Raw genomic sequence first — 26,169 nt, 5'->3', positions numbered from 1 at the left:
TCGACATTTGTTAACACCTAAAATCCACGACAAATGCTTTAAATTCTTGTGAAAAGACAGGGCTATTGGTTCTCTTCAGAAAAATCAAGGGTTTTCAAGAACCACTTAAAAATTCCAGGACTTTCCAGGCCTTGAAATTGACACTGCTAAATTTAAGGGTTTTCAAGGTTTTCAAGGACCTGTGCGAACCCTGTATGCAATTCAATTGGCATTGCTGTCATTGGGCGAAGGCAGTCTTTGCAATTAACCAAACTTGTGTGCTGTCCTTGCAGCCCCTTCAAGAGAACGTTCAGTTTCAGAGATCCCTTGCACTGTTTTCCTTGTGAGCAGGCAAGAAGAAAGGACCAGTTCCGGTACAGAGAACAGGCATGGCTGAACACAAGCACCCCAACACTGCTGGCATGTAACCACCTCATTTCAACTGTTTATTCGCTCTCTCAAACGAAGGGCTAACCTTTGCACACGTGCAGTGCTGTCATTGACAGTTTACGATTGGTGATGGCCAAACACCAGGATGCCCCCCGTACACTGCCCAGGTGTAAAGTGCAGTTCAGGTATTCCTCACCAGTGGGCGCTGTCTCTGCACGTGCACAGCAGGTGAGGGGTTGTGATCAGTCTCCCATCTTGCTGCTACCTTTACGCTTTTCCTTAGCAAAAACCGCCGAGGCATGCCTGCAGTGAACCCTGCCTCATTGCATTATCACCTTGAAGTGTCCGCCTGTACAGACTAGAAGCTTTTCTTTTCTCTTCCCACCAATTTATACACGTTTTTTTGCACGAGAAAAATGCTCCCAGAATAGCTGTTTCCCTGTCCCCAACCTCCATGTTGATTTGACTGTGTCAGCTGCAGTGCAAGGATGCTTGCCCCGCAGAAACTGCCACCCCCCACACACACATATCAACAGTGACTGCTAGACAGACAGAGATCCTAGTGGCCAAAGTAAGCAATGAAGCACACTGCACACCTGTTCCATTGCTGCAGTAGTTCCCCTCCCCCAAGGCTTGGGATTAATCAACCAGGGTGCTAGACTTGCGATAACTGACGCAACAAAGGTGTTGAACTACGCGATGCAGCTGCCAACGACATGACTGGACGAATGCGCACATGGCCCGTCTACTTCAGAGCAGCCCCAGTGTCAAAAGAAACTCCCCAGCCTTGACACCAAAAACAGCCAGAAGCCTGACAGGCCAACACGTGACACACATAAATAGTGGGACCTTAATGAGAAAGGAGAAACTTGTCCGCGGCATAACAGCAGGCTTTTAATGCAAGAGCTGGAGCTTGCAGAGCGAAAAAAGTATCAAAACATGTGGTTGATCCTTCTTTCATAGGAATCGGTAAAACACGACAGTGAAACGTGCCTTCACAGGAGCATTTCAATGTTTACTGTGCATCGATGTGAAAATGCACACTGCTATTTATATTTCGTCGGTATGGCACCGTCAGACGCATCAACGTTAGACCCTGATTTACACGTGTTGGAGCATTGCATAAATCCGATTGAAACCCCAGGCACTCGCAAACCGTGCGAACGAAACTGAACAGGTCGTCAGCGAATCGTTTGGTGAAGTCACAGTAAGCTACAGCGAAAGGAGCATGACTTGCGGGTCGGCAGCTGTCTTGTGGGTGCGCTTGGCGAGCGACGTCCTAGGTGCGACCACATTGGTCCTGCCCCGTAGCGTGCACACCAGACGCTTGCGTTGCGACGAGCTCAGCCCATGGAATGCAGTGGCGGCATCCCACAAGCTGAGCAGTGTTCCACATAGGCGGCAGACGGGTAAACACAGCAGCGTCCGCTGCTACACGCTGCCCCATCAATGCGCCAACTATCCGCACTCATTAGCGTCATGACGCACTACTTAGCTTCACCTCTCCCAGAGGGCAGCACCATCTTAATGGCCACGTTAGAGGGAAGGACATAAGGCGCACTTGTACTGTTATCCGGGCTCAGTCGGTATAGCGTTTCGTACCTCCCGTTGCAGTGACAGTGATTGTGGACTCAAAACCTAGCACCGCCGCACCAACTTAACTTTTTCTGGTGATGTCATTTCTGTGATGGATATGGCGTCGGTGAGCATAAAGCGCATTCGTGTTAAAATGCACTCCTTCATGCGAAATTCGGGCGCAGGACAAACTGCAGTCTTCTTGGCCACAATGCATACCCGCTGCGCCTCAGGATGTGATTACGTGATCAGCGAACGCAAGGCGGAACGCGCTACTCTGCCGGTATCTCGCAGCGTGTCACCACCGCAGGCGATCACTTTGCTGCAAATCGTGTCTGAACCACCTCCCGTGCAAATGACACATGGTTTGGATGAGCGGCGAACGGAGCAATGTGTGGGGAAAGCGCGAAGGGGAAAGCACTCCTGGGTGGCAAGGGGAGGCAGTGAGAGGGATGACACCACAGCCACGCATGCCGCTGTCCCCCTCACATTTTCACCAGACACTTCTCTCCATGTTCTTTCTGCCTTTGCTGCTTCATTCCCTCACTCGGTTACGCATATGTCGACAGACGCCACTGCCGCTGCCGCGAAACCAAGGTAGTGGACGCCAAAGAGCTGCGCCCTAAAATACCAATCATTTAGATGGCTCCAAAAAAGATGGTGTGGTTTGTAAACCATGCAAGCCAAAGGGGCCTTAAAAAGGGCCAAAGAAGTTGATTTCATGAGTGCAAACACAGGAAAACGGATATGCGACAACATCTACCCACACTGCAGGGGCCGTAGAAACGTGCAGGAGCGACCTCTCGTTCTTTCCTTGTGCATTTCTGAACCCCTGTTGCCATTTGACAGCAACTGTGACACAGCAGCCTCTCCGGCGCCCCTACTTCTGCGCCCTACCCCAGGCGATGCAGGCAGTCGGGGCACTAAGCGTGCATGCCATCTTGCTGGCGCCCCAGAGCTGGCCCCCAGCGGAGAGAGAAGCTTGCACTCCTTGCACCACTCTTCTCACAGAGCCCACGTGAACACGACCCGCTCTCCCAATCAACACTGCAGACTACACTCGCAGCTCAGCTGGGGTGGCAGATCAGGCTTGTCGTTGTCAAGAAACGGACTGGGCTGCTGGAAAGTACAAAGCGTGTTGTGTTGTGTTTTATTTATTTATTTATTTATTTCAGTACCCTAAGGGCCCGTCAGGGCATTACATAGGGGGGGATTTTCTACAACACAGAATGCAAAAAAAGTACAGATAAACAATTGATACAAGAGTGAACACAAAAAAACATCGCAAGATAAAGGTGCAGTATAAACAGTATAAACATGGAACAGTATAAACGGTGTGACCAAATTTACTAAGGAAAAAGAAGCGCTACAGGAAGAATTAAACAGCGCTTTCCGCTTGAAGGTGACCGAGTAACGCGGCCTCAAATAAAGAAGCATCCGCTAGGGATGCTATACTGTCGGGTAGATGGTTCCAGTCATTTATTGATAGGAGGGGAGATGATTTGAATTTTTCTGTCCGGGCAAAAACTGGTGGCACCTTGTGCGCATGATCAACACGTAACGAGATGTGATGCGCTGGAAAAATATGTTTTGAAGAAAATAGCGAGCCGTTGTAATACAGTGAGTGGAAATAAACAAGACGAGATAATTTACGACGCACGTTAAGGTTTAAAAGACCTAGAGAATTTTTAAGGGCCGATACACTTTGGTCTCGAGAGTAAGAACGCAAAATAAACCTTGCAGCCTTGTTCTGGACTGCCTCGAGTAGGTTAGTCAAATTGTCTTGATGAGGATTCCAGATCGATGTGTATTCTAGAGATGACCGGATCAGAGTAGTGTACGCATGAAGTCTAGTATCAGCATTGGCTAAAAATAAGCTTCGTTTAAAAAAACCTAATTTTTTTAAAGCCTTATTGGTAATTGATTCTATATGAGCTCGCCATGACAGATCAGACGTTAAGAAGATGCCCAAATATTTAAGTTTAGTTACGTTTTCAATAACAGTGCCGTTTACTACATAAGAGTTCGTAGGGGTTCTAGAAAGCACAGAAAATGTCATGTGTTTTGTTTTTTCGGTATTTACTTGCATTTGCCATCTCTCGCACCACTCAGTTAGCTTAGTTAGGTCATCCTGAAGATCAGTAACATCATCTGGAGTAGATATCTGCCTGTCACAATCATCAGCAAAAAGAAGTCATGTTAGTAGCAATGTCATTTATGTAGACCAAGAAAAGCAAAGGACCCAAGACACAGCCTTGGGGAACGCCAGATTTGACACATGCGGTCTTTGAAACACAGTTATCTTTTAGTACTGATTGAGAGCGTTCCGATAAGAATTCTTTTACCCAGCTAGTTACGCTTTCATCAAGTTCCAAGGCGGCCAATTGTGAGGCACACGATCAAAGGCTTTGAACAGGTCAATGAAAACTGCATCGATATAATTCTTGGTATGCAAGGCTTCATGAACGTCTGTTACTAATTCAAATAACTGAGTTTGACATGACCGTTTATAAAGCCATGCTGATTTTCGAAAAGCAAGTTATTCGCATTTAAATGGGACATTATATGGGTGTAAATTTCGAGAAATTTGCAGCATATGGAAGTTAAGGGAGAATTTTTATCGCCAGATTTAAACAGAGGCCTTACATAAGCAAGTTTCCAATCGTCTGGAATGCATCCAGTGTCTAGAGATTGCTGAAATACTAGCGAAAGTAAAAAGGCTGAGCATGGAGATGTTATTTTTAGAAGCTCTGTTCCGATTCCGATGGCACATAAGCAACTAAGGCTATGGTCCGTTGTTTTAAAACATTACAGCTTGTTTAGGAGCATTGCTTCTTGAAGTTTGTAGTTGATTTCCTCATCCCATGAGGACTGCCATTGTTCTGTCGGCTTAGTCTGTACAAATTTCATAAAGTCACTGTGGGGAATATGTACTTGTTTTATTGTTCCATTACCGGCTTGTGCAGCACACGTATCCGCTCTCTCATTTCCATCAATTACAACGTAACTAGGAATTTCCTGTCCTTGCCTTTTCTCCATTACTGTGTATTATATCTCCTATTACAGGATGAGCTGCATTTTTGTAGTTGACTGCTGTCATTGTGCTGAGAGCGCCTGTGTAGATAATGCCTCTTTTTAGTTTTTCTTTCATTATTCTTTCTACAGCCACCAGCCAGGATTTTTTTCTCGGGGGTGGCTCAAGTTGTTTTCAAGCGCCCTCCCCCTTTCGACGGAGAAAAAGCGAGGTAGTTTGCAGGCGACCTTAAAGGCTATGAAGACAAAATACATGTTTGGTTCATTAAACAGACTGCATTTCCGCGATAACAATTATACCAATCTTATTGCAAACTTCAAACGAATAATCGAGATATGAAATAAAACATGAAGCAGTGGCCACTCCCCACCCACTTTCCGGCAATTTCTCTATGATATCACAGGATCTTTTTATGACTGGCATCAAACGACCTAAGACACCGCCAAGGAACATGGCTGCACAATTGTATAGAGAGCATCTATTTCCATTGATGCTCAATTGTTACGTGCTGCTAACACACTCATAACTACGTTTTAGTGCTGGCCTGTACTAAATCACTCCTGCCCATACTACGTCGCTACAGCGTGAAATTTGAAAATTTTTGATATTTGTTGCATTGCTCTGGTTGAAAAATGCCTTCTGGGCTTGGAATGCAGCTGAGTGAGTTACCAAAGGCTAGTTCTTTCGAATTCAACAGGGTTGTATTTTGTCTTCAAATGGGTCCAATAAGGTCTCTATTGGTGTTCATTATGATGGTATTTAGTGCCAGATGAAGTTGCAAACGGCGAAAAAATCCGCAGATCGCGTGGTGCAAATCTGCGCCTGTGATACGGTTCGTATACTGCATGCACAGGCACCTTGTACAGGCATTGCATTAAATGAGCATAGTTTCATGTGATTACTTGCTTTATTTCAATGTGTGTGGTATGACGAGTGTGACATCCGCAATAAAATGGCGTAGGCACTAAGAATGAGATTTTTTATTAGTTGCTGTTGTTCAAAACGCAGAAGAAGTGTTTTTGCTGATAAGCATTCTACGCCCAATCGCATGTTGTGAAATGATATAACAAAAGTCACGATAACGGGCACTCCATGCAACAGCCGCTACCCCACTTGGAGTTGCGTGCCTGTAGATGAAGCAAACTACTAAAACTTCAGTGAGAACAAATATATTTTTACTCTTCATGTACTTGAACTCTTCATGTACTTCATGGACAGCAGTAACTCTTAATGAACGTAACGCTGTCCGGATACGCTTTGAGTAACCCTCGTCAACTTTGTGCATCATACGATATTTACGCATTTATATGAGCAGAATTTACGTTTTCCCTCTTTCTAAGTTACCTACCCGCTTCATAGCTGGCGCTCCTTTCAACAGCCAACTCAAACGCAAATATTGCGTTAGAAATAAAACGAGATATAATTTTTTTCGCTCGCAAACATAAAGGTACTGTGACATCGTGCAAATATTAGGAAGCGATTATTTAAATATTAAAAGACACAGTGATCACAGGAAGAAAATGACATACAAGGGGTCAGGGGAAGAAAATGCCATACAGTTGTGTTGTGTGTGTGTGTGTGTTGCATGGCACTTCGAGTGTGAGCTTCCCAAAGCCAGGCGCTTCGGCCCTTGCACCGTTCTATCATGTCGGCAGGGTTGCGACTCAGGCCCCTGAACATACACGGCTGTGGGCAGCCGCCGCCCAGGCAAAAAGCGGCCGTGGACACAATGGAGGGGCTTTAGTAGTGACCGAGGTCGAAGATGGCCATCGGGTATTTGTTACTGTCGTGAGCGCCGTCTGCCTACTGCAGGGCTTCACGTGTAGGATAAAGTCTGGAACTCGCTCGGCAAGCCGCAGTGTGCCCGCAGCGAATCTATGACTGTCTGCAACACCGCTTTCTGAAGGGGACACGCAGTGAGCGCAAGCTGCTTGAGCCATTCAATTACCCCACGCCAACACCCTCCCGGGCTCCACAGAAACGTGAAAAAGAATGAAGGGGTGACGCCCAGAAGGGGGGCATAAGCCCCGTTTACATTTACTTGAAGAGGGCACATTGAGTCGAAATAAACAGGTTTCTTGGACTCACCCCCCCCCCATGTATAAGCAGACGGGTTGGGTCAGAGAGCCGTCGCGGCGAGTCCAGTCGACTCGGAGGCAGGGGGTGGGTTGGCTTGCTTGGCGGGCTGAGTCGGCGGGCCGCGAGGAGTAGAATACCGTGTTTGCGCGGTTCTAATGCACCCCCGATCGTAACGCGCGAGTAAGTTCGCGCAGGAAAATTCGAAAAGAAATTGACACTGACGGTACTGTGCAGGTGGAAAAGACATGACACCACGTACGTGGAAGAGGGAGATTTTATTTGGCAAATGCAGCTGTGGAAGCCAAAAAGGATTGGGCTTCATAAGGTTGCTTATCCAGCTCCTGCTGGTAATAAAGTCATAGCGGGAAACACTGAAGCTGCTTGCGATTTCAAGTGCCTTGATCTTCGTAATTCTAAGCGTTACGGACTAAGTGCAGAAGCACAAAAAAAAATGTGCCACAGCTGACCAAGGAATGCGGCATGCCATTGAGGAATCAGTGCGCTGAAATCCACTCACGTGGATTGCTTTTATTGGATGCAGTTGGATTTTGTGGGGACTTCGTGTCCGTTGCGCGTGGCAATGCTGCCGGCTGCTTTAAAGCCCATTTTGGTTTTGAGCCCGATTGTAACGCGCACACAAATATTAGGGCTACCTTTTAGCAGGAGAGGGTGCGCGTTATAATCGTCAAAATACGGTAGCCCCTTTTCCGGGAACCCCGCCGCTCCCCTCACCTCGATTCTTTGGACGGGGTTCGTATAAACGTGGGAGGGGTCGAGGTAGCTGAACCTGCCACTCAACTCGACCCTTTCTCGTCGAATCCATGTATCTGGGGCTTAGTGCCTCATCCACAAAGGCCCTCTGCCCAACCACCAGTCATCCAGCTAAAGCACACGTTTCGCCCAATACGTAGACCCATAGCTGTCTTAAAGGGGCCCTGAAAGGCATTTTGAGCACACTAAATTGACTAGCGCAATCGTTAGATTGGGTCGTCAGCATCATCTGTGCCAAGTATTACTCTTTTACGCGCAGCAGAAAGCTCACACCTTTGTTGCAAAGTTTGTCCTTTTTTCTCACCCTTCCCTTCATGTTTTTGGACGCCGCCATCTTCACATGTCTACGTCATCAATTCCCAGATGTTCGTCATGAGCTAGACATCCTGCTATTGGGTGGCTTTTTCACGCACTTCCGGCAAAGAGATGAGTCGTCTGCTCAGCGTCGGCTCACCGGCTGATCTGCCAGTGGAGTGCCGGAGTGCTTGGACATTTTACGAGAAACGAAACAAGTGTAAACAAACGCTTAACCGTTTGTATTGAATGCAACAGGGCCATAACATGACATGGATATTCTCTTACTTGAGTACGTTCCATAAAGAAGGCGTTGAAGCCCCGTGGCACTTCTTTCTTGCAATCGCAGAGAACGCCCTGAGCCGAATGCCCGGGTTTGACGCATACATTTTATTCAAATTCCAAACAATCCAGAGATGCGTTTCGAACGAACACAACGTCACAACAGGCGTTGCAAGTCCGAACCGCGATTGACAGACGATGGGTTGCCTCCTCCAGCCCATCGTAAATTCGGCACTCACCTCGCGCGCGGTTTGCGGGGACGAACAGCAAGTCACTTAACTCTGGCGCACAAGCCAAGATGGCTTTTAGCCACGCACACTGCACATACCCCATGCGAGGTTGAGTCGTACGCCGCTCGAGAAAGATAACCCAGACCATGGGAAGCACTATCCACCCGCAGAAGCACAACGTCGCATTTCATCGCGAAACAAAGGCGTCCACAACACACACCATCGCCTCCTGTAATGCCAAACGCATCTCGTACTTCCAAATGAGGGTGAGTAGTATGCCTGCAGTGCCCATATGCCGCGAGGTGGGGCCCCAAGCTGAACCGGGATCATGCAACCGTAACTGACTTCTAGAGCAGTTTGTGCCTTGTTGCCAGGGCAACCGATGTTTGATATTGTCAAAGAAATGGCGCTCGCTCCAGCGCTAGAAAGCTCAGAGCCGCGGTGGAGCATGCTTTGCCAACGTTGCCGCTCTCCACCACGCGTCGCCCCAAGCTGAACTGGTCCCATGATTAAAGCATTTTGTTTACGGGTTCTGTATCGGTTTAAAATGTCTTTTTCACATGCTGCCGGCAGGAATTACCACCGCCGCTAAATAAGACCCGGCACCAGCGGGGCCACATCTGATACGGCGCTTTTTGGATAAACAGTGTCGGTGCATCAAAGAGAACGAGCGCACGATCCTCCCCGTGCGGCTGCGAGTTCGCCGCCGATAAAAAGTCACGTGCCGCCGATAGCAACTGCACCAACGTACACCGCGAAAGGGCAAGGCCAGGCCGCCGCACACATGTGGCCAGATTTTTCGTTCGCTTTTCCAGCCTTGAGCGGAGTGCGGGATTCATGGTGCCAACAAAGCTGGCCCGTAGCAGACGGCAGTGTGAGCAGCGCAATAGCGGAAGTACGTCACCGCCGAGGAGCGCAGCATCATGGGAGGGAAGGCTCGCGTGCCGTCAACAGCGGAGAGCAAGTTGAAAGGAGGAGGAAACGCGGCGCGACGATAATGCGCGGTTTTTGATTTACGATTTCTCAGCTAATACTCATCGCTTTAACAAAATTTTTGCGGGAGGAGATTGCTAATACATTGCTTTATTTGGTTACATGTACATCCACGCATCGGCAGAAGGTATTTCAGGACCACTTTAAGTGAACTTGCAGGACTGTCTGCCACCGCCGCTTGCAAGTGGTTCTGTGTACACATACAAAGATCGTCTTTTCCCTTTCGGCCCTTCATCGTACCAGTGTTCACCCATCAATGGCGGGCGGTCTCTTTTTTTCCGCCGCGAGTCAGTGCGGACCACTCCTTGCTTCCCCGGTTATACCGGGACGAGTCAATCTCCCCTGCGGAGAACAACTCAGCCGGCCAATTATTCTCCGTGCGTCCACATGGCACACACAGAGCGACACGACGCACGCCTTTGGCGTCCCATGCGCTGAGCGTACCAGAGGGCTGCCATCGCTTTTGGAGCTGCACCCCTCCAACCCGATTATCCTAGCCCGGGCGCTTCGTTTTGTGTAAGCACCAAGGCGTTAGGACAGGCATTGGGTCGTGAATGTTTTTAACAGTGGTACATACGAAGGATATGCGCCTTTGTTCACAGGCGACGTACCACGCATAACAGGCAGCACGGCGCCGGCCCTATAATTTCAGATGAGGGGGGGGGGGGGGGGGGGGGTGAAGCCCGGTCAGCCCCCCCCCCCCCCCCCCACTACGCCACTGGAACTTGCGACGGACAGATAGAGGAACCCGCGTGAGGCAGTCCACCTAGACGAACCGGGAAATCCCAACAGCGACTAGAACCCAAACCTTGATCGAGATCTTACTGGAAGTCGCAAGAAAATCGCCGTCATTCATAATTTTCCCTTGCTACGAGCCTGGGAAGCTCGCCAATTTGGTGAAAAGGAGGCACTATATATGGTGCTGTGGGCAGAATGTGGTCCCTTAAAAACTACAGAGTGAGGAAAGGGAGGGGGGTGCAGTAAAAATTTTGGGGGGGTTTGAACCCCCCAAACCCCCTTGGCTACGCCACTGACAGCCACAGTAATGGCGTGACATTCCGCAGTGAAAACCGAGGTGCACTGTGGTAGCTTAATCCCTTTCTGCCTTGCACTACTGCACTCCCGACATAGCATGATGTTTTGGGACCGTCTGTGTAAAATGCTGTGTATTCTTGGTTTTTTTCGTTTAGTGCCAAAAACTCCCGTAAGATATGTCCCCGCGGTGTCTGCTTTTTTGAAGGTGTGTTAGTGTGAAGTCACCCACAGCAGGAAAAATATACCAAGGTGGTAGTTGGCCCTGTTTATGGGCAATTTGAGGTAATGTGTACATCATGCTGAGTTCTAGGCATCTCTCTTCAAACCAGAGCAGCAGGGGTCTTGGAGTTTGCTATTGGCAGTCTTAGACGGGCATTTTGCAAATATAGGGTAACACCGATGTTTCGGCACTGAATGGATGTTTAGTATGCATGAGCGTGTCAGCACCGCTCTTCTATCCATCTGTGAGCGGCGTTTGTGGGGGCCATGCGCCCCAGGCGAGGGACGTAAGCCCAAACACTGAACTGGCTCCCATCGTTTCAAGTAGGACTGCCTCGGTGAGGCCACACGCAATGCTACCATGGTCTAAGCAGGAGCGCACAACAGAACGGTACACTTCTTGTGAGAGGCAAGCCCTGTCGGAATGCCAGTGTTTGCGTGACCAGAGCTTCCGTGTATTCTCGTGTTAGGCATATTGATGCGGGGCCGGAAAGCGAGTTTCTTGTCGAACATTATGCCTAGAAATTTGCGTTTGTTTCGTATGGGCAAATCGGCTTCCTTGGGGTGCAGGGTCGGAGCCATATGTAAGCCTCGCTTAAGTGGGAAGAGAATATATAGCCACTGTTTTGTGTGGTGAAAACTGGAAACCACCTCTGCCTGCCAATGTTGTTGGTCCATTTACAGTCAACTGCACTCGTCTCTCGCATGTTGCTACATTGGAAGATGTGCAAGCCATTTGAAGGTCATCAACATATATAATACATAATCAACTTTGGGTTTTTTTTTTTTTTTTTTTTTTTGCAGAAGGAGTTCATTTTTACAACTAACAGTATTGTGCTTAGAATACACCACTGAGGGGCCCCGTTCTCCTGTACAAAGGTTCTCGAAAGAATTGAGCCTAGGCGTACTTGAAATGAATGGTTTGCCATGAAGTCATTCAGGCAATTCAGCATTCTTCCACGGATGCCTAACTCTACTAAATCACGCATTATTCTAAATCTCCATGTAGCGTCATAGGCCTTCTCAAGATCAAAAAGATAGCAAGGCAGCTTTGTGTATAAATGCTTCTCGTACAGTATTTTCTAGGCGGACAAAATGGTCAGTTGTTGAGCATGCTTTTTTGAAATCACACTCGTGGTCATCAAGGAGTTTGTTTGATTGTAGACCAAAGCTTAATCTGGTATTTATGGTACGTTCATATGTTTTAGCTAGACAGCTGGAAAGGGCTATTGGTCTATAACTTTCCAGGTTTTGGGAATGCTACAATGAATGCTTTTTTGCAAGCTTCCGGTAATTTGTCCCAGTACCCAAATTTTGTTGAAAAACTTGCTTCCACAGAAGGACTCGAAAGATGTGCAGGCATTTCATACTATATATCCACTGGGCCTGGAGCGGTCTGTTTACCAGTCAATAGAACTCTTCTTAGTTCTTCGAGCGTAATTAAATTATTGTACGATTCGTTTGCACCTCCACTTGTTGGCAGTCTTTACTCTTCTGCGGTGTTTTTGCATTTTTTAAATGCAAAACTCTTGAGAAGTGTTCGGCCAGCAAGTCTGCCTGTTGCTGTAAGCTTGCTTGTTTATCCGGTGCTGCTAACAGAGGAAGTGTCTAGGGGGAGTATGTCCCATTTAGTTTATGAACTTGCTCCCATACCTTTCTTGAAGTGACTGAGCTGTTGGTGGATGACACACAGTTTTGCCATGAGGTTTTCTCGGCGTTGCAATGGATATGCCTTGTTTTAGCTCTTTTCCTTTTAAAATTTATCGGGTTTTCCTGCACTGGGTATCTTTGAAAGATGCTTCATGCTTTATTTTGCTCCTTTTTTGCCTGTTTACACTCCAGTGTCCACCATATTTTGTGGTTGTTCCGCCACTCCCGTGGACTGTGGAATGGCTCTGCGTGCAGCATTAACGATGCAGGATATGAACTCTTCGTTCAGTTCGTCAATGCTAAGGGCGCCCGAAAAAACTTCGTCTAAACTTGTTCCGGAAGCAAAAAGTCCCCACTCGGCAGACTGAAGTTTCCACCGGCATGGTTTCGTTGGGATAGTTGTTGGTGGTGATGATGATGATGATGAGTACAGGTAGGTGATCACGCCCATACAGACTGTCAATGATATCCCTCCTAAAATCACTAGAAATAGAGGGTGAACTAGAAGACAAATCTATGCAGCTCGTCTTACCTGAGCTCGGACAGCAGTATGTAGGTTGGCCCGTATTCGGAACACATACGTTATTGGACAAAAAAAATCCTCCAAAATCTGGCCTCTTGCATCAGTCTTTTCACTTCCTCAAGAAGAAGAGTGGGCATTAAAATCGCCATTTAATAAAAACAGCTCTGGCAGTTAATTTAGTAGGTCTTCTAAATCTTGCAATGTTATTGTGAGGGTTGGTTTGAAATACACACAGCACACTGTAACTGTTTTGAACGCTAAAAATGTGGCAGCCCCTGCTTCTAACTTAGTTTTCAGTATGTGTTCTCGTGCTGCGATAACACCACCAGAGAGCCGGCACGCCTGCTCTCAGTCACAACGGAAGACCTGGTATCCTTTTAGTATGTTTTGTGCTTGGGGCCCAAGTTTGTTTCCTGAACGCGTAAGGCCAGAGGTGTGGCCATTGTGTCCTTGATGTCATTTAGGTTATTTAAAAGTCCTCAGCAGTTCCAGTGAACTATGAGTGCCATGTGATTTTCTTTGCATGGGGTGAAAGATTCGGCCCCGTGACTCGATGTGTTCCTTTTTGTATTTTCTAGAGAGTTCCGCCGCCCATTCTACGTAAACGGCATAGAACCTCCTTCACTCGTATCCAGGGTTTCTTGAGAGACCCTGGAGGCTCGTGCGGCTTGCACAGGTGTGGTAGTGTGGGCCAAGGCCTGCGAGACTGCCGAACCGGGGTCCGTGCATGCCTCTTTGGTGGTGGTGGCTCAGTGCTAGCTGCTTCCACCGGGGGCCTTGCGTCAGCCTCACTTGGTGTGGCCTCAGCAGGTGCCAAAGACCGCTGTGATGCTGCGCCCTGTTGCACCACAACGCAGTATGGACGGGTATGCGCTGGTGTCAGTTGCCACCGTGATGACTTTTCTTTTTCTTTTTTCCACACTGCGTACCGACGAGAGTACCCACGAGAGTACGCTGCGTGGTTGCCCTCGCAGTTCACACAAAGGTATGTTTCAGCTTCGCAGTCTTGAGCAGTATATTCATGGGAGGCACATTTTGTGCAGGTGTCTTAGCCCCGACAGCTTAGCGAGTTGTGACCGTATCGTTGGCACTTGTAGCATCAGCGGGGATTTGGAATGTTTCATTTTTAGGGGCGAAGCTCCTCTTGCTCGGGCCCTGTCCCATCCCTCGTTGCTGCTGTATACGGCACGGCACAGTAATGTTGATTGTGGCAGGATCCCCCTAGGGATTGGCCAACCAAACATTTCCCCAAGAGGTCAAAACCCAACAAGGAGAAGAGGAAGAAGAAGAGGTTGTCGTTCGTCCCCTGCGAGCTCAAGACATCAACCAGACGCTCTGCAGAAGGCGACGGTCAAGGTGGCTAAAATGTCACACACCGAATTCACCAACTAACCCATGGAGATTCTCATCGTCCAAAACAACCCCTACATAACCACCCCAAACATCGACGTCGTCGACGGGCTTGTCAACGGAGCGGTGGAAAGCTTGACGTGTCGAGTCTTTATACGATGTGTGGGCGAATGTTTCACGGTTTTACCGATAAGCATCTTTGCTTCGCCCCTCTCATCATCGTTCACTTTGTGGAGATGGCGGAATTTTTTAGGTCGCCTACCTCCACAGATTCTGGAAGCATGCTGGATGCAAAGGTAAGGACGATGTGCTCAGTCTGGATTTCTTTGTTTTCTCGTTTGATTTTGATCCTACAGACATTTGTGACGTTCTGTTCTTTTGAACCTTCTAGAAGTTCCTCCTCAGACACATACTTTAGGTCGTCATCGGAGATGACTCCGCAGACCGTTTTAAGCGACAGGTGTTCACTTACAGTTACAGGGATCTCACCAAAAGATCCCGGCAGCTTGTCACACTGGTGTTTGTAGAGCAGTTCGAGTAGGAGGCCTCCATTGGCTAGCTTCTCGACTCTGTAGCCTTCACCTAGGGTGGATGTTAGAGTCTTTGAAACTAGAAACGGTGAGACGAGTCGTGCAGTTTTCTCTTCGCCATTGCTGTGCACTTCGTGGAACCGAGGGAAGTTGTTGACGCCTTTTGCGAAAAACTTGGCGGTTGCATCGGTGCCCCCTCTTTTACGAGAGGGATCAGCTGCGCAAAAAAAAAGCCATAAAATGAAAAATCTGTACGGCCATGGTGCCAGCCACCCACAAGGACAGGAACTCGCGAGCAAGTCCTGCTCACGCCAGCTGTACACCACGACCGTGCCCTAATGAGGCAGAACTCGGGGACGTCCGCCACACAGGGTTAGCCCTAGCCGCCAGGAAGAAAAAAGGAAACTGAGAAAGAACGAGGCGACAGGAAAGCTGTCAGAAAGAAGATGGGCCGGGCCGGAGGAGTGGTCTGCGAGAAGCGGGGGTCCCAGTGGTGTGTTGCCTCCGCCAAGGGACCGGCTCAACCACCAGGATCCTCTGTTCCCCGGTCACGGCACTGCCACGCATGGCCAGACGTGGGTGCTCGGGGTGTTGCACAGTACACGCACACATCTGCTTTGGCAGATACCCCTGCGGGGTCGGTGGAAAGGCCCCGTGCCGGCCACGTGGTGGCCCCGCCAGCAGCCCCGCAGAAACAGAGCCCACCAAGCAGCACCCCGAAGGGGGCTGCCCACAGCGGGGAGCTGAAAGGGTGAGCCACGGGTGAGCACCGAGCTGGAACAGCGACCACCAGCACGCCGGCAAGCTCCTTCAGCGGAGTCAGCCCAGCAGTCGCGGAAGGTGCCAAGAAGGTCTGTGGGTGGCTGGCGCTTGGGTTGCTTCTTTTCGCCCCTGCTGTTGTCAATGGTCTCAGCCGTGTCTGTGTGGGGACTGCATTTCCACAAAATGCGATACCTGGCACCAGGTGCCAGCAACCTGCTGCAGTGTAGGGCCGTGTTGCATGAAGCCAACTTGGCGGGGGGCTGGGCAGGAGGGGGCTATGCAGGCCGAGAGAAAACTGACAAACGTGAAGGTGGGGACAACAAGTGTAAGTGATCAGTTCTCTGTCCTTGTCTCCTGTGTAACCCCCGTGGAGGTTAAAACTGGCTTTCAGATGGGACGTGACAGGGGCAGGGGTGTGGTTGTGAAGACATGCTGGGGGCCGCAGGTTATACCGACCCCTGCCTTGCACCATGGCAACGATGCAAACAAGAATTCCTCATTTGACGAGGTCTGGAACACTGTACATGCCACCAGGGTGGCAAAGCTGGCGTGTTTAACGAAGCATTTTGCCAAACAGTCCCTGGTAAATTGTGCGCCACGTGAAAACAGAAAAGCACTCACTGACTGTTCACCCACTTGCAAGTGCGTCGTTTTATGCATGCAAATGTGTGCAACAGAAAAGCAGCAGTTTCACGACCATATGGTTTCCAAACGATCAAAGCTGTAACTTATGCCCCGCCATGAAACAAGCAAACATGAAACTGTGCTCCATGCTGTTACTTTGAGAAAAATGAAAATATCAGAAGTGCTTTCAATCGTGACATGCTCGACAGGGGAGAAGGAGGTTGGCTACTTTTATTTTTAAAGGCCAGCGAAATCGCGGAATAGGCGAGTATTTATACGCAGCGGTTGCCAAAGTGCTGCCGACATGTGTGGCGAGTGTTCACTCGCGCTGATGCAGCAGCATCACTGCCACCAAGCCGCAGCTACGTGATTGTGGGCCTGCTCGATTATCCGTCCTTGGACTGTCCAGGAATGGCAAATCGAGAATGCCCAGTACTTGCATGCGAAGGCCCAAAATAACGGAATGCGCAAGGCGCGGGTACAGTTGCTTTGCAGAACACGGGGAGATCCGTTGCGCAAATTTCTACAAAAGACAAGCAACGTTGCCCGCTTGCAAAAAACAGCGCTTGCTGGCTGCGTCTTTTTCCGCGTTCTCGTCCTGCCCAGCTTGGGCGCTGTTGCTTGTTACGATGAGCGGTACCCGACCGGAGCAGCGTTCGCACGTTCAAATGCGCCGGAGCAGCTGGCAGCCGCACCAGCAGAGCGAGTAGCGGGCCCGCGCCGAGCTCACCTCATCTTGGCGACCCTCGCGACGGTCCTCTTGATCTGCTCCGAGCGGCTGCACCAGAACTTGCGCCACGAACTTCGCGACTTGACGGCGGGGCCCTTGGCGTTGAGCTTGCCGGCCGCCTCTTCCCAGAGCAGCTCCCGCTCGAACACCTTCACGCCCCTGCCCTTCTCCCTGGACGTGCTGGCCAGGTACGGGTGCTCGTCCAGGAACTCCATCAGCATCTCCATCTGCCGCGGGGAGACGCGCGGCCCGAGCTTGCGCGTCCCGGCGCCCGAATCGGCGCTAGGCGGGACGTCGCCGGCCATGTTGTTTCCGATGCTTGGCAATTGGCCGGCTTTGGCTGGATTGCGTTCTAGTGGCCTAGACGTGGCCGGGAGTTTCTCGGGAGACGTTGCATCGAGTTCCTCGTGGTTCTCACCATCACTAATGCCACATGCATCGAGTTTCTTGTAATTCTCATTATCAGTAGCGCAGCGTGCATCGAGTTTCTCGTTATTCTCGTCATCGCTAATGCCGCATGCATCAGCAGTACTGTTCCTGTCCGTCCCAGCTTGCAGTCCTGGAGAGGGGCCAGGTGCTTGGAGTTCCGTGTGGGAGCAGTGAGAGCCTGCAGAGGGCAAAACAGCTATTTGGCTGCCTGTCTCCCACTGTCCTTGTTAGTGCGCACTAATCTATTGGCGTCTACTGTCGAACCTCCCACAGCTTAGAAAAGTTCCGTTGCACGGAGCTCTACACACATATCCCTTCTATCAAGCTTCTATCCCCTCTACTGGTACGCATGCGTGCCACTGATCGGAGTGGCGTAACCAGTTTATCTTTTTGTGTGATTGATGTGCTGGGAATAAGAATGACCTTCCTACTGAATCGAGTTTGGGAGACAGGTTGTGTGCGGTTTAGCTGGGTTGGCTGGGTTAGTTTAGGCTGGTTACGTTGGGTTAGGTACAGTTAGCGTCACTAATAAGCTGCGCTTTATTTAGCCCTTAATTAGTGACGCTAGGTACAGTCGGTTGCGTTAGGTCACGTTGAGGTAGACAGTGTTCACTTCTGCACTGATTTTTGTCGCTGCTGGAGATGTGCCGTGAGAATAACAAAGTGTCTATTTTGATGGGAAATGTCTAACAAAGTGTTTATTTTGATGGGAAATGTCACGTGGTTTTATAAACCAATGAGCATGGAGGAGCGACTGCCAGGAGCAATTTCTTGTGGCAAAAACATCGGTACGATTGGTTCATATAAACGTCCCCACCATCCCCACGCCTACTTCATCTAGTGGCTCTACCCACGCCCGACGCCTATGGCCTATGGGCTGTCAGCCAGTCACACTGCCGCCAGTGAGCGGCAGTGTAATGTGTGAACCGCCGTAGAAACGAGGAGGATCGCTCAGCATGACCACCCCGATTACCTTCGACTCCGTCCAACTGGCGCCAGACGCTATCGCGCGCCGGCCGGTCAGCGAAAATCGAGGGGACGTGATCGGGATGCCCCCGCGCTCGTTGTGGCCTCCCTGTAACGTGGGGCAACACCCGACGAGCACGTTGTTAGCGGGACGCGACTATTGCACTGCGCACCCTTTTGACAGGCACGCACCTGTGTAGAAGTGGTCGCCGCAGATGCGCGAGGCGTTCGTCGGCTCCCACGGTGTTCCGTCGTCGTTGAAGCGGCGCAAGGCCGCCGCCCACCGCTTTCGTCGCGGGCCCTGCAGCTTTGGCGACGGGAACCGGAAGAAGCCCACGTCGCAATCTCTGCCGCGCCGATTCAGGCAGCCGAGTGCAGCACATGTGTCCGGCATGTCGAAGCGGCTTGCTCAAGAGGTATGCCGGGCACGTCGACGCAGCGTATTGTTATGTGACGAGCAGGGTTGAAAATACGCAACCCCAGCTCTGTGAAAGCAGCAGGCTGAGGAGCTACCGGCGCTGCTCGATTGTTTACGCAATGCCTCCTAAAAATACTACTACGCTGACTGCCAAGAATGGCGGCATATGCGCTGGGTGCGAGAGTCACGCATGCGCAGATCGCTGCTGAAAAAAAAAAAAAAAATAGTCGGCTGGGTGGCTGGGCTCTACGGCAGAAGGTTAACCATTGGGTTAACCAGCCGTCAGGCATGCGTACGTATACAAATACATATCTCAGCGGCTTTCCCGATGAGCCCACCAGGGCACATCGCATCCCTCACAAAGAACGATAAATCACACTTGGCCAACTACAGAACAATACAGGATGACGCTACATTTCCGCACTCCACTGTATTACACATGGTCTGGAAAACCGTACTAAATCCAAGTGGGAGCGGGATATGCGGCCAGCTGTGACCCTAATCGGCGGCAGCTTCAGTACGTCGAGAAAGCGAAGAATGCTCTGGGTCCCTCGACTGCATCCTCCTGGGAAGACTCCGGATCACGTGGTAGGAACGGTGGTGCAAGCTGCACATACCGCCTTGTGTCAACCAATCAGCGTTTCCAGCCGTTGCTTCCCTTACACCCTCACCTAAGGAATATTGCCCACGGGGTTAGGGTTGCTAATATACAGTGTGTTGCGACGGTAACTGGAACCCTTTAAAAAATTTTCCTGTGCGAACCGCCGCTCTGTTCGCGCTCAAACTTCACACGAAGGTCGCATTTTGTGTTCTATTTTGTTTATCCTGAAAATAAAAAAAAAACGATTTTCGCCTATGGGAAAATGGCGGCGATTTGGACGTGCGAGCCCGAAAACCGGGTTTTCTGATGGTCTGTTAGCTCATTTATAGGTGCATTTTCTGATTGTCTGCTGCACCATTTGGCTCCGTACGTGAATCCAAAACATGCGTTTCACTCTGCAGGTGGATCCGTCGTTCCAACATCAACTTGCGCTGGCTCGCACGTCCAAATCAGCCGTCATTTTCCCATAGGCGAAAATAGTTTTTATTTATTTTCAGAATACACAGGTAAGTACCATCGTTGCTCCCAGTATCAAACAAAATAGACCACAAATTGCGACCTTCGTGGCAAGTTTGAGCGCGAACAGAGCGGCGGTTCGCTCAGGAAAATTTTTTAAAAGTGTGTTCCAATTATCGTGGCAACACCCATAAGACAATTTTCATTACATAAAAAATAGAAATTTAGTACTCGCTTGTGAGCTATTAAATAAACACAAAAATTAAAAAATATATATACAGATAAGAAGAACGGGCCGGGTTCTGGCGTATAATGAAGTAAGATGAGACTGAAACCATCCGCATATGAAAATCAAATACTGAAATCAGAGTGAAAGCAGCAAAACAGCACTTTCGATAAAAAGGACGTAGGTTAATTTCGATAAATCAGCATTCGATAAACTGTTCGGGAGCCGTCTCTGGCAGAAATGCAGAAGACAGCCCCGAAAATTCGGGTCGTTTTGATTGTATGGCGGCGAACCCCTACTCGTTCTATCGCTAACATCACGTTGGCAATTGATATAACCAATATAACTTAACTACTGTTATTGTAACTATTTCTTGCTTCATTTTTGGATCTGTTATTAAATGAGTGTTGACAGTGTTTGACAATTTTCTGCTCCCAACGCCTCTGCTCTGCTGTCGCAGCGAGCACACACCAGAGTTACTCAATATAGACAGTTGCGAAACTCCGCTTCAGAATCCGGGCGGCGCTAGCCCCCCCACTCCGTGGAAGCTGAGGGGCAAGTCGACGCGCGCGGCACCTAGGAGATAAAAACGGAACTTCGCTAAACTATTATTATTCAAAATTCTTCTGTAAAATAAAGATTGCTTTTTAAATTAAAACACAATAATTACGCAAAATTTACTTGTGTTTTTGCGGCTTTTTTTTTTTATGACTTACGGCAGCAGCCGCAAGCACTTGAGTACTGCTTCAACGTCCTGCCGACAGACGACAGGCTAGTCAACTTGCCCCGTGCTTGCCCCGGCGCAGGGGGGCAACCGAAGACCGGCTTTCGATACATGGGGCCTATGGGGAGTTTCGCAACTGTCTATATCCAGTAACTCTGAGCACACACGACGCTGAAGCTGTAGACGTAAGCGCGGAGTAAGATAAATTTTATCTGTCTACGTGGACGTACGCTAGGGATGTTGTCTGCTACCCCAAACCATGGTTTTATACTATTATATTTTAGTACGAAACTCTATGCCCGAAACCACAAACCCAAAGACTTGTACAAAATTCTATGACTCTGTAGCCCCGTGTACATGGACGCGACGGGGGCGGGGTGAGTTGAGTGGCGGGTTCAGCTTACCTCGACGCGTCCGAGTTTATATGACCCCGTCCAAAGAATCGAGGTGAGGGGAGCGGCGGGGTTCCCCGAAAAGGGGCTACCGTATTTTCACGATTCTAACGCGCACCCTCTCTTGCTAAAAGGTAGCTCAATATTTGTGTGCGCGTTACAATCGGGCTCAAAACCGAAATAGGCTTTAAAGTGGCCAGCAGCATTCCCATGCGCAACGTACACTAAGTACCCGCAAAATCCAACTCAATCCAATAAAAATAATCCGTCAACACCACGTGAGTGAATTTCGGCGCACTGATTCCTCAATGGCATGCCGCATACCCTGGTCAGCTGTTGCACATTTTTTTGTGCTTCTGCTTAGCCCCTAACGCTTAGAATTATGAAGATCAAGGCACTTGAAATCGCAGGCAGCTTCAGTGTTCCCCGCTATAACTTTATTTCCAGCAGCAGCTGGATAAGCAACCTTGTGAAGCACAATTCATTTTTGGCATCCAGAGGTGCATACGCCAAATAAAATATCCCTTTTCCAGGTACGTGGTGACATGTCTTTTCCATCTGCGCAGTACCGTCAGTGTCACACTTTTTTTTCGAAATTTCCTGCGCGAAGTTACCCGCGCGTTACGATTGGGGGCGCGTTAGAACCGCGCAGATACGGTATTCTGCTCCCCGCGGCCCGCCGACTCAGCCCGACGAGAGAGCTAACCCACCCCCTGCCTCCGAGTTGACTGGACTCGCCGCGACGGCTCTCTGACCCACCCCGTCCGCTTATACATGGGGGGGTCGAGTCCAAAAAACCTGTTTATTTCGACTCAACGCGCCCTCGTCGGGTCAATGTAAACGGGGCTTGTGCCAAAGACGGTCCGTGTAACGGATGGTGTTGCACGACCATGGAAAAAAGGAACCCTGGTTTTCTCAGTGGCACCGCCATGCGGACAAGCCTCAGCATACGAGCCAAACAAAGACGAAGCCGATCCGCAGCCGTGTTTATAAATTTCTTCTCTTTTTGGTCTCGCTTTGCGTGTTGTTATTGATCGTGTTGCTGATTGCACGACTGTAGGTTTTTGCACAGCGCTCGGCGACAGCGTCAGTGAGCCCGTATGGTGAGTGTCCGTGGCCGCTTTCACGTTTCACAAAGAGAGTCTAGTTGACGAGCTGTGGTTCGGGGAAAGTGTCGGCGACCGTTCTTCGATGCCTTGACAACAGCCGAGCCGTCATCGGGAGCTCGTCTCCGCAGCCGCAGCCGGGAAGTTTAGGGCCAAGGCGCTGCCCCGCGCACAGCCGAAATCGCGCAACATCCCGCCTTCCGAGGCGTACCCGAGAACAAGTACAAGTGCTGCTGCTCCCGACGAGGCCCGTGTTGTCCCATGGGCTCGGAATCGCTTCCGAGAACCGGGGAACGGCGTTATCGTCTACTGCGATTGGCCTTCTCCTTCGAGGGCCTTTAGCTTGCGAGAGTGTTCCGTGCCTTGCCAAGTGCAGTTTCGAGTAGGTGAGCACTGCTTAGCGAGAAAGAGGAGCAATGGCAGCCTTGACAGGCGGCCACTCATTCCCGCCGCCGTCCGTCGAAACGACCAAGTGTCACCGCGGGTTTCGAGCCCGACGGTGGTCCAGCTAGGCGTGCCCGGGCGAGTATGAGACCGCTGCATGTCTTGCCACGCTTATCCGCCAACTAGCTGATTTGCCGTCCTGCCGCATTCGATTGGGAACGCGTTCAGGTGCATCTTTAGCTTGAACCCATCCGACCCCGCCCCCTTCACGGAACCGATGTCGTCGTCGGACTTTCCCGTAGTGCTGTGAAAGTCCAGTGCATCATTTAGTATCGCGCAGTGAACATTTGCGTGACATCGCCCCACCTGTCGGAGTCGTCTTCTTCCGTTATCGGCTCCGCCGACGGAGACACAGCAGCAGCGTGCACGCGTTCAAGGCGGTCTCCGTGTTCCGCGCTGTAGCCGAGCAGAAGGCTAGGGGCCCAGTCCGGGTCCCATTCCTGCCACAGCTTCGCCGGCCTGCCTGCGGAAGCGGCGGAGTCGTCCTAGTTGTAAGAACGCAGCTCAAGACGCGTCCTTACCCATGACGAAGTGTGCGCCGCAAACGCGTACGCCGGCCCCTTCGTTCAGATCGGAGCGGTTGATGCGCGCCAGCCACAGCCGGCGGCGTCGCTCGCACAGCTCCTTGGTGCGCTGGCCCTGGTGCTCGACTATCTTGGGCAGCCGGAAGAAGTTCCTGTTGGTCGACTTGGCCCAGCAGGTGCGGTTGGAGCAGCCCACCATTGCGCAGATCACCATCGCGTCCAAGGCTGCCTGTGCCGCGATCGCCGCCAGTGAGGGCACCGACTGCACCAGCATGGCGGCACGGCGGCGGTGACGTCAGCGCGAGCCACGTGCTGCTGGCTGACTGCCAGTTTTTTTGTTGTTGTTGTTGTTGTTGTTGTTGTCGAGAGGTGGCACGGAAGGCGCGAGCGTGCGCACTATCATCAAAACGCGGTTGTGCTTGTTGCAGGGGGCTTGTGTGCAAGTGTTCCCTTTATTCCAACTTTGTCTTTAAAACGAAGACATTGGAACTGCTGCTATTCGAGCGTATGAAATGACATTCCAGTCAAGTAGAAATTTCTAATGTCAGCCACATCAAAAGCCATTTGACTGGAATATCATTTCATGCGCTCGTATAGCAGGGGTATGCGCAGGCGAAATTCCTTCACAATTGCCACTTTGTCGAGCTCTGAAAACATTTGTTAACAGTGTATACAAAAACCACATCACTGTTACATCTGTGCGAACCAAACGTCACAGCCTTGAATGCCATTGGGAACCCACCATGTCCATGGCTGTAAAAGCTTTGACATGTTCTCACTACTTTGCTGTCAAACTCAATTTTTATACACTGGAGCAGCATTTAAAATCGTAGGTAATTTCTTGAAATAGAAACGTCACTGTGTATTTAAGGTTAGTTATGAATGACATTTCAGGTTTTTTTTTTTTTTTCTCAAATTACTGATCACTTGCAAAGTGTTTGCTCTCTGCTTGCTGGGATAGACAGTTTATTATCATAATCTTTTAAACAGTATTTTAACTTCATGAAAAATCAATTGTATGATGCACCAGTGTACAAAATGTTGGTTTTAACTCATTATTCTGTTTTCACTATTAATTTTTCAAAAGTTGTGCGAGTGAGACGAGCATTTAGAACATTTGCATCTCAAAGGCATTGGGGAACAGTGGGCATTCAGCTCGATTGAGCTCAAAGTGCATTTGAACCGAGTGCCATTGAAAAGCCGTGTGGTGCAGCGCAGCATTCGCATTTAAGGTTCGGAGGCACCTGAGATGCCAGGGTGGCAAGGGATGGGCCTGGGTGCAGCCCAGCGTACCTGCAGACACAGGACCTAGCCACGAACTGGTGTTGTTCTGGGCCATCCCGTCAAGGTTAAGTGTCTACTGCGGTCTTGGGTCAGCTCTGTCAGCGGCACTGATGTGTTCCATCCCAGTCGCAGTAGCCACTTTTCTGGTGGAGGTGAAAAGCGGAGACGTCTGCGTGTCTAGGTTTGGGTGCACATTAAAGATTTCCAGGTGGGGGAAATTCATCCAGCCCACCTCATAGCCAGGGTGCATTAAACCCCACAGAGCCGCACTGGTGAGCAATGCAGTGCTGTTGCCTTTAGCGGCCATGTGAAGGTGGCAAGTTGCACTTTAGGGTCGGGTTACGTTGCTGTTCTGGTGCACGGCCACTCAGAAGCCCGATGATGGGGTTTGCCGGGTGGTGCTGTTCAGGAGTGCGAGGGTGTCAGTCTGCGTAGTGGTCCTTCCTGAAAGCACACCGTTGGGGGCAGGTCCCACCCTTGAATTCAGTGTCCGTTGGTTTCTATGGCCACCACAGTGGCTGCCTGGTAGACTTGGGGTGAGGTGGGTGGATGAAGCATTGAGCAGGGTTCGCTACCGAGACGAGAAGCACTGGCTTGCAGATTAAAATTTTCATACCACCTCAACATCTTGAAGACATTATGGGCGAGTGTACAAGGTGCAATACAGTAAAGCCTCGTTGCAAGAGGGACCCAGGAAACACGTCTCTTGTAACCAAGGTCTCTCGTGTGCAATGTTGCTAACATGGTGAACATGGGAAAACCGACCAAACCGCCTTCGTTCAAATGGCTCTAGTAACCAAGTGTCTCTTGTAGCGAGGTTTTACTGTACGCAGATTCACAGAATTAATAAAGAAGAGCAATACAAACTAGGAACATTGCAGTAACGTTGATAGTGACCAAGAAAAAATAGTTTACAGCGCTAATCTAAAAGGGCCTGGGGGGTAGTGTATCGAGTCATCTATGGCATGCTATTGTTTAGTTCAATGCGGAACGTTTGGAGCTGTGCGATTGGGCAGGTTGCTCCAAGCTGTTATGGAATGGGGAAGCAGTTGGGTGGAAGAAGTCGGGCTGTCCATTCGGGCCATAGGCTCTGTGGGGTGACGTGTGCTTGGCTGTACTGTTGAAGGTGTGGGATGATGAGGGTGGCGTCCTCCCTGGCTGCAGTTGTGGTCGTGCCCCTGAGAGGATGGGCGACAGCCAGTGCCCCGAGGGCGGTGCGGGGGGGGGCCCGCCGCTGGGCGGCCGGCGCTCGTCGAGTCCCCCCGCGGACTGCCACCACCTGGTGGACAGCAGCAACCCGCCGAGTGCGGGGGAGGCCTGCGGGGAGCTCAACCACGTGGGCTGGCTGGCCGAGCACATTGGCCGGCTCTGCCTGCAGCCCGACTACAGCGACGTCACCCTGGTGGTGGAGGACGTGCGGCTGCCCGCCCACCGGCTCGTGCTGGCCTCGTGCAGCAGCTACTTCCGGTCAGCACTTCTCTTCACACTGGACAGGGGAGCCCCCAAGGGTTCCCCATGCACGTATCGCTTGAATGCTAGCGGGCAGTTA

At 50.3% G+C, this 26,169-nt stretch overlaps 2 protein-coding genes across 9 annotated transcripts in view; one reads left to right on the top strand and one right to left on the bottom strand.

The window, feature by feature from the left end:
• The window catches only part of LOC144141336 (uncharacterized), a 36,182-nt gene extending 12,616 nt beyond the window's left edge, over positions 1-23,566 (bottom strand). For 4 of the 6 annotated variants that reach the window (XM_077672925.1, XM_077672927.1, XM_077672926.1 and 1 more), the window contains exons 1-3: positions 18,638-19,280; positions 18,453-18,554; positions 17,051-17,657 (exon numbers count right to left, since the gene is read on the bottom strand). In XM_077672925.1, the coding sequence (XP_077529051.1) occupies positions 17,051-17,657; positions 18,453-18,554; positions 18,638-18,839 (911 nt within the window). In that variant the 5' untranslated portion in view covers positions 18,840-19,280. Of the gene's footprint in view, positions 1-17,050; positions 17,658-18,452; positions 18,555-18,637; positions 19,281-23,118; positions 23,276-23,333 lie in introns of those variants that run through there. The other 2 variants (XM_077672931.1, XM_077672928.1) reach the window with 2 other exon arrangements.
• The window catches only part of LOC144141334 (BTB/POZ domain-containing protein 9-like), a 48,135-nt gene continuing 41,255 nt past the window's right edge, over positions 19,290-26,169 (top strand). Inside the window, exons 1-2 of one of the 3 annotated variants that reach the window (XM_077672924.1) lie at positions 19,290-19,451; positions 25,785-26,087. In XM_077672924.1, coding sequence (XP_077529050.1) covers positions 25,807-26,087 — 281 coding nt within the window. In that variant the 5' untranslated portion in view covers positions 19,290-19,451; positions 25,785-25,806. Of the gene's footprint in view, positions 19,452-22,211; positions 22,366-23,388; positions 23,513-25,784; positions 26,088-26,169 lie in introns of those variants that run through there. The other 2 variants (XM_077672922.1, XM_077672923.1) reach the window with 2 other exon arrangements.

This window comes from Haemaphysalis longicornis, unplaced genomic scaffold (assembly GCF_048455015.1).
Source record: "Haemaphysalis longicornis isolate Haplotype H1 unplaced genomic scaffold, Haemaphysalis longicornis Haplotype H1 scaffold_6, whole genome shotgun sequence".
NCBI lineage: Eukaryota > Metazoa > Arthropoda > Arachnida > Ixodida > Ixodidae > Haemaphysalis > Haemaphysalis longicornis.
This window is presented reverse-complemented; position numbering and strand designations above follow the sequence as displayed.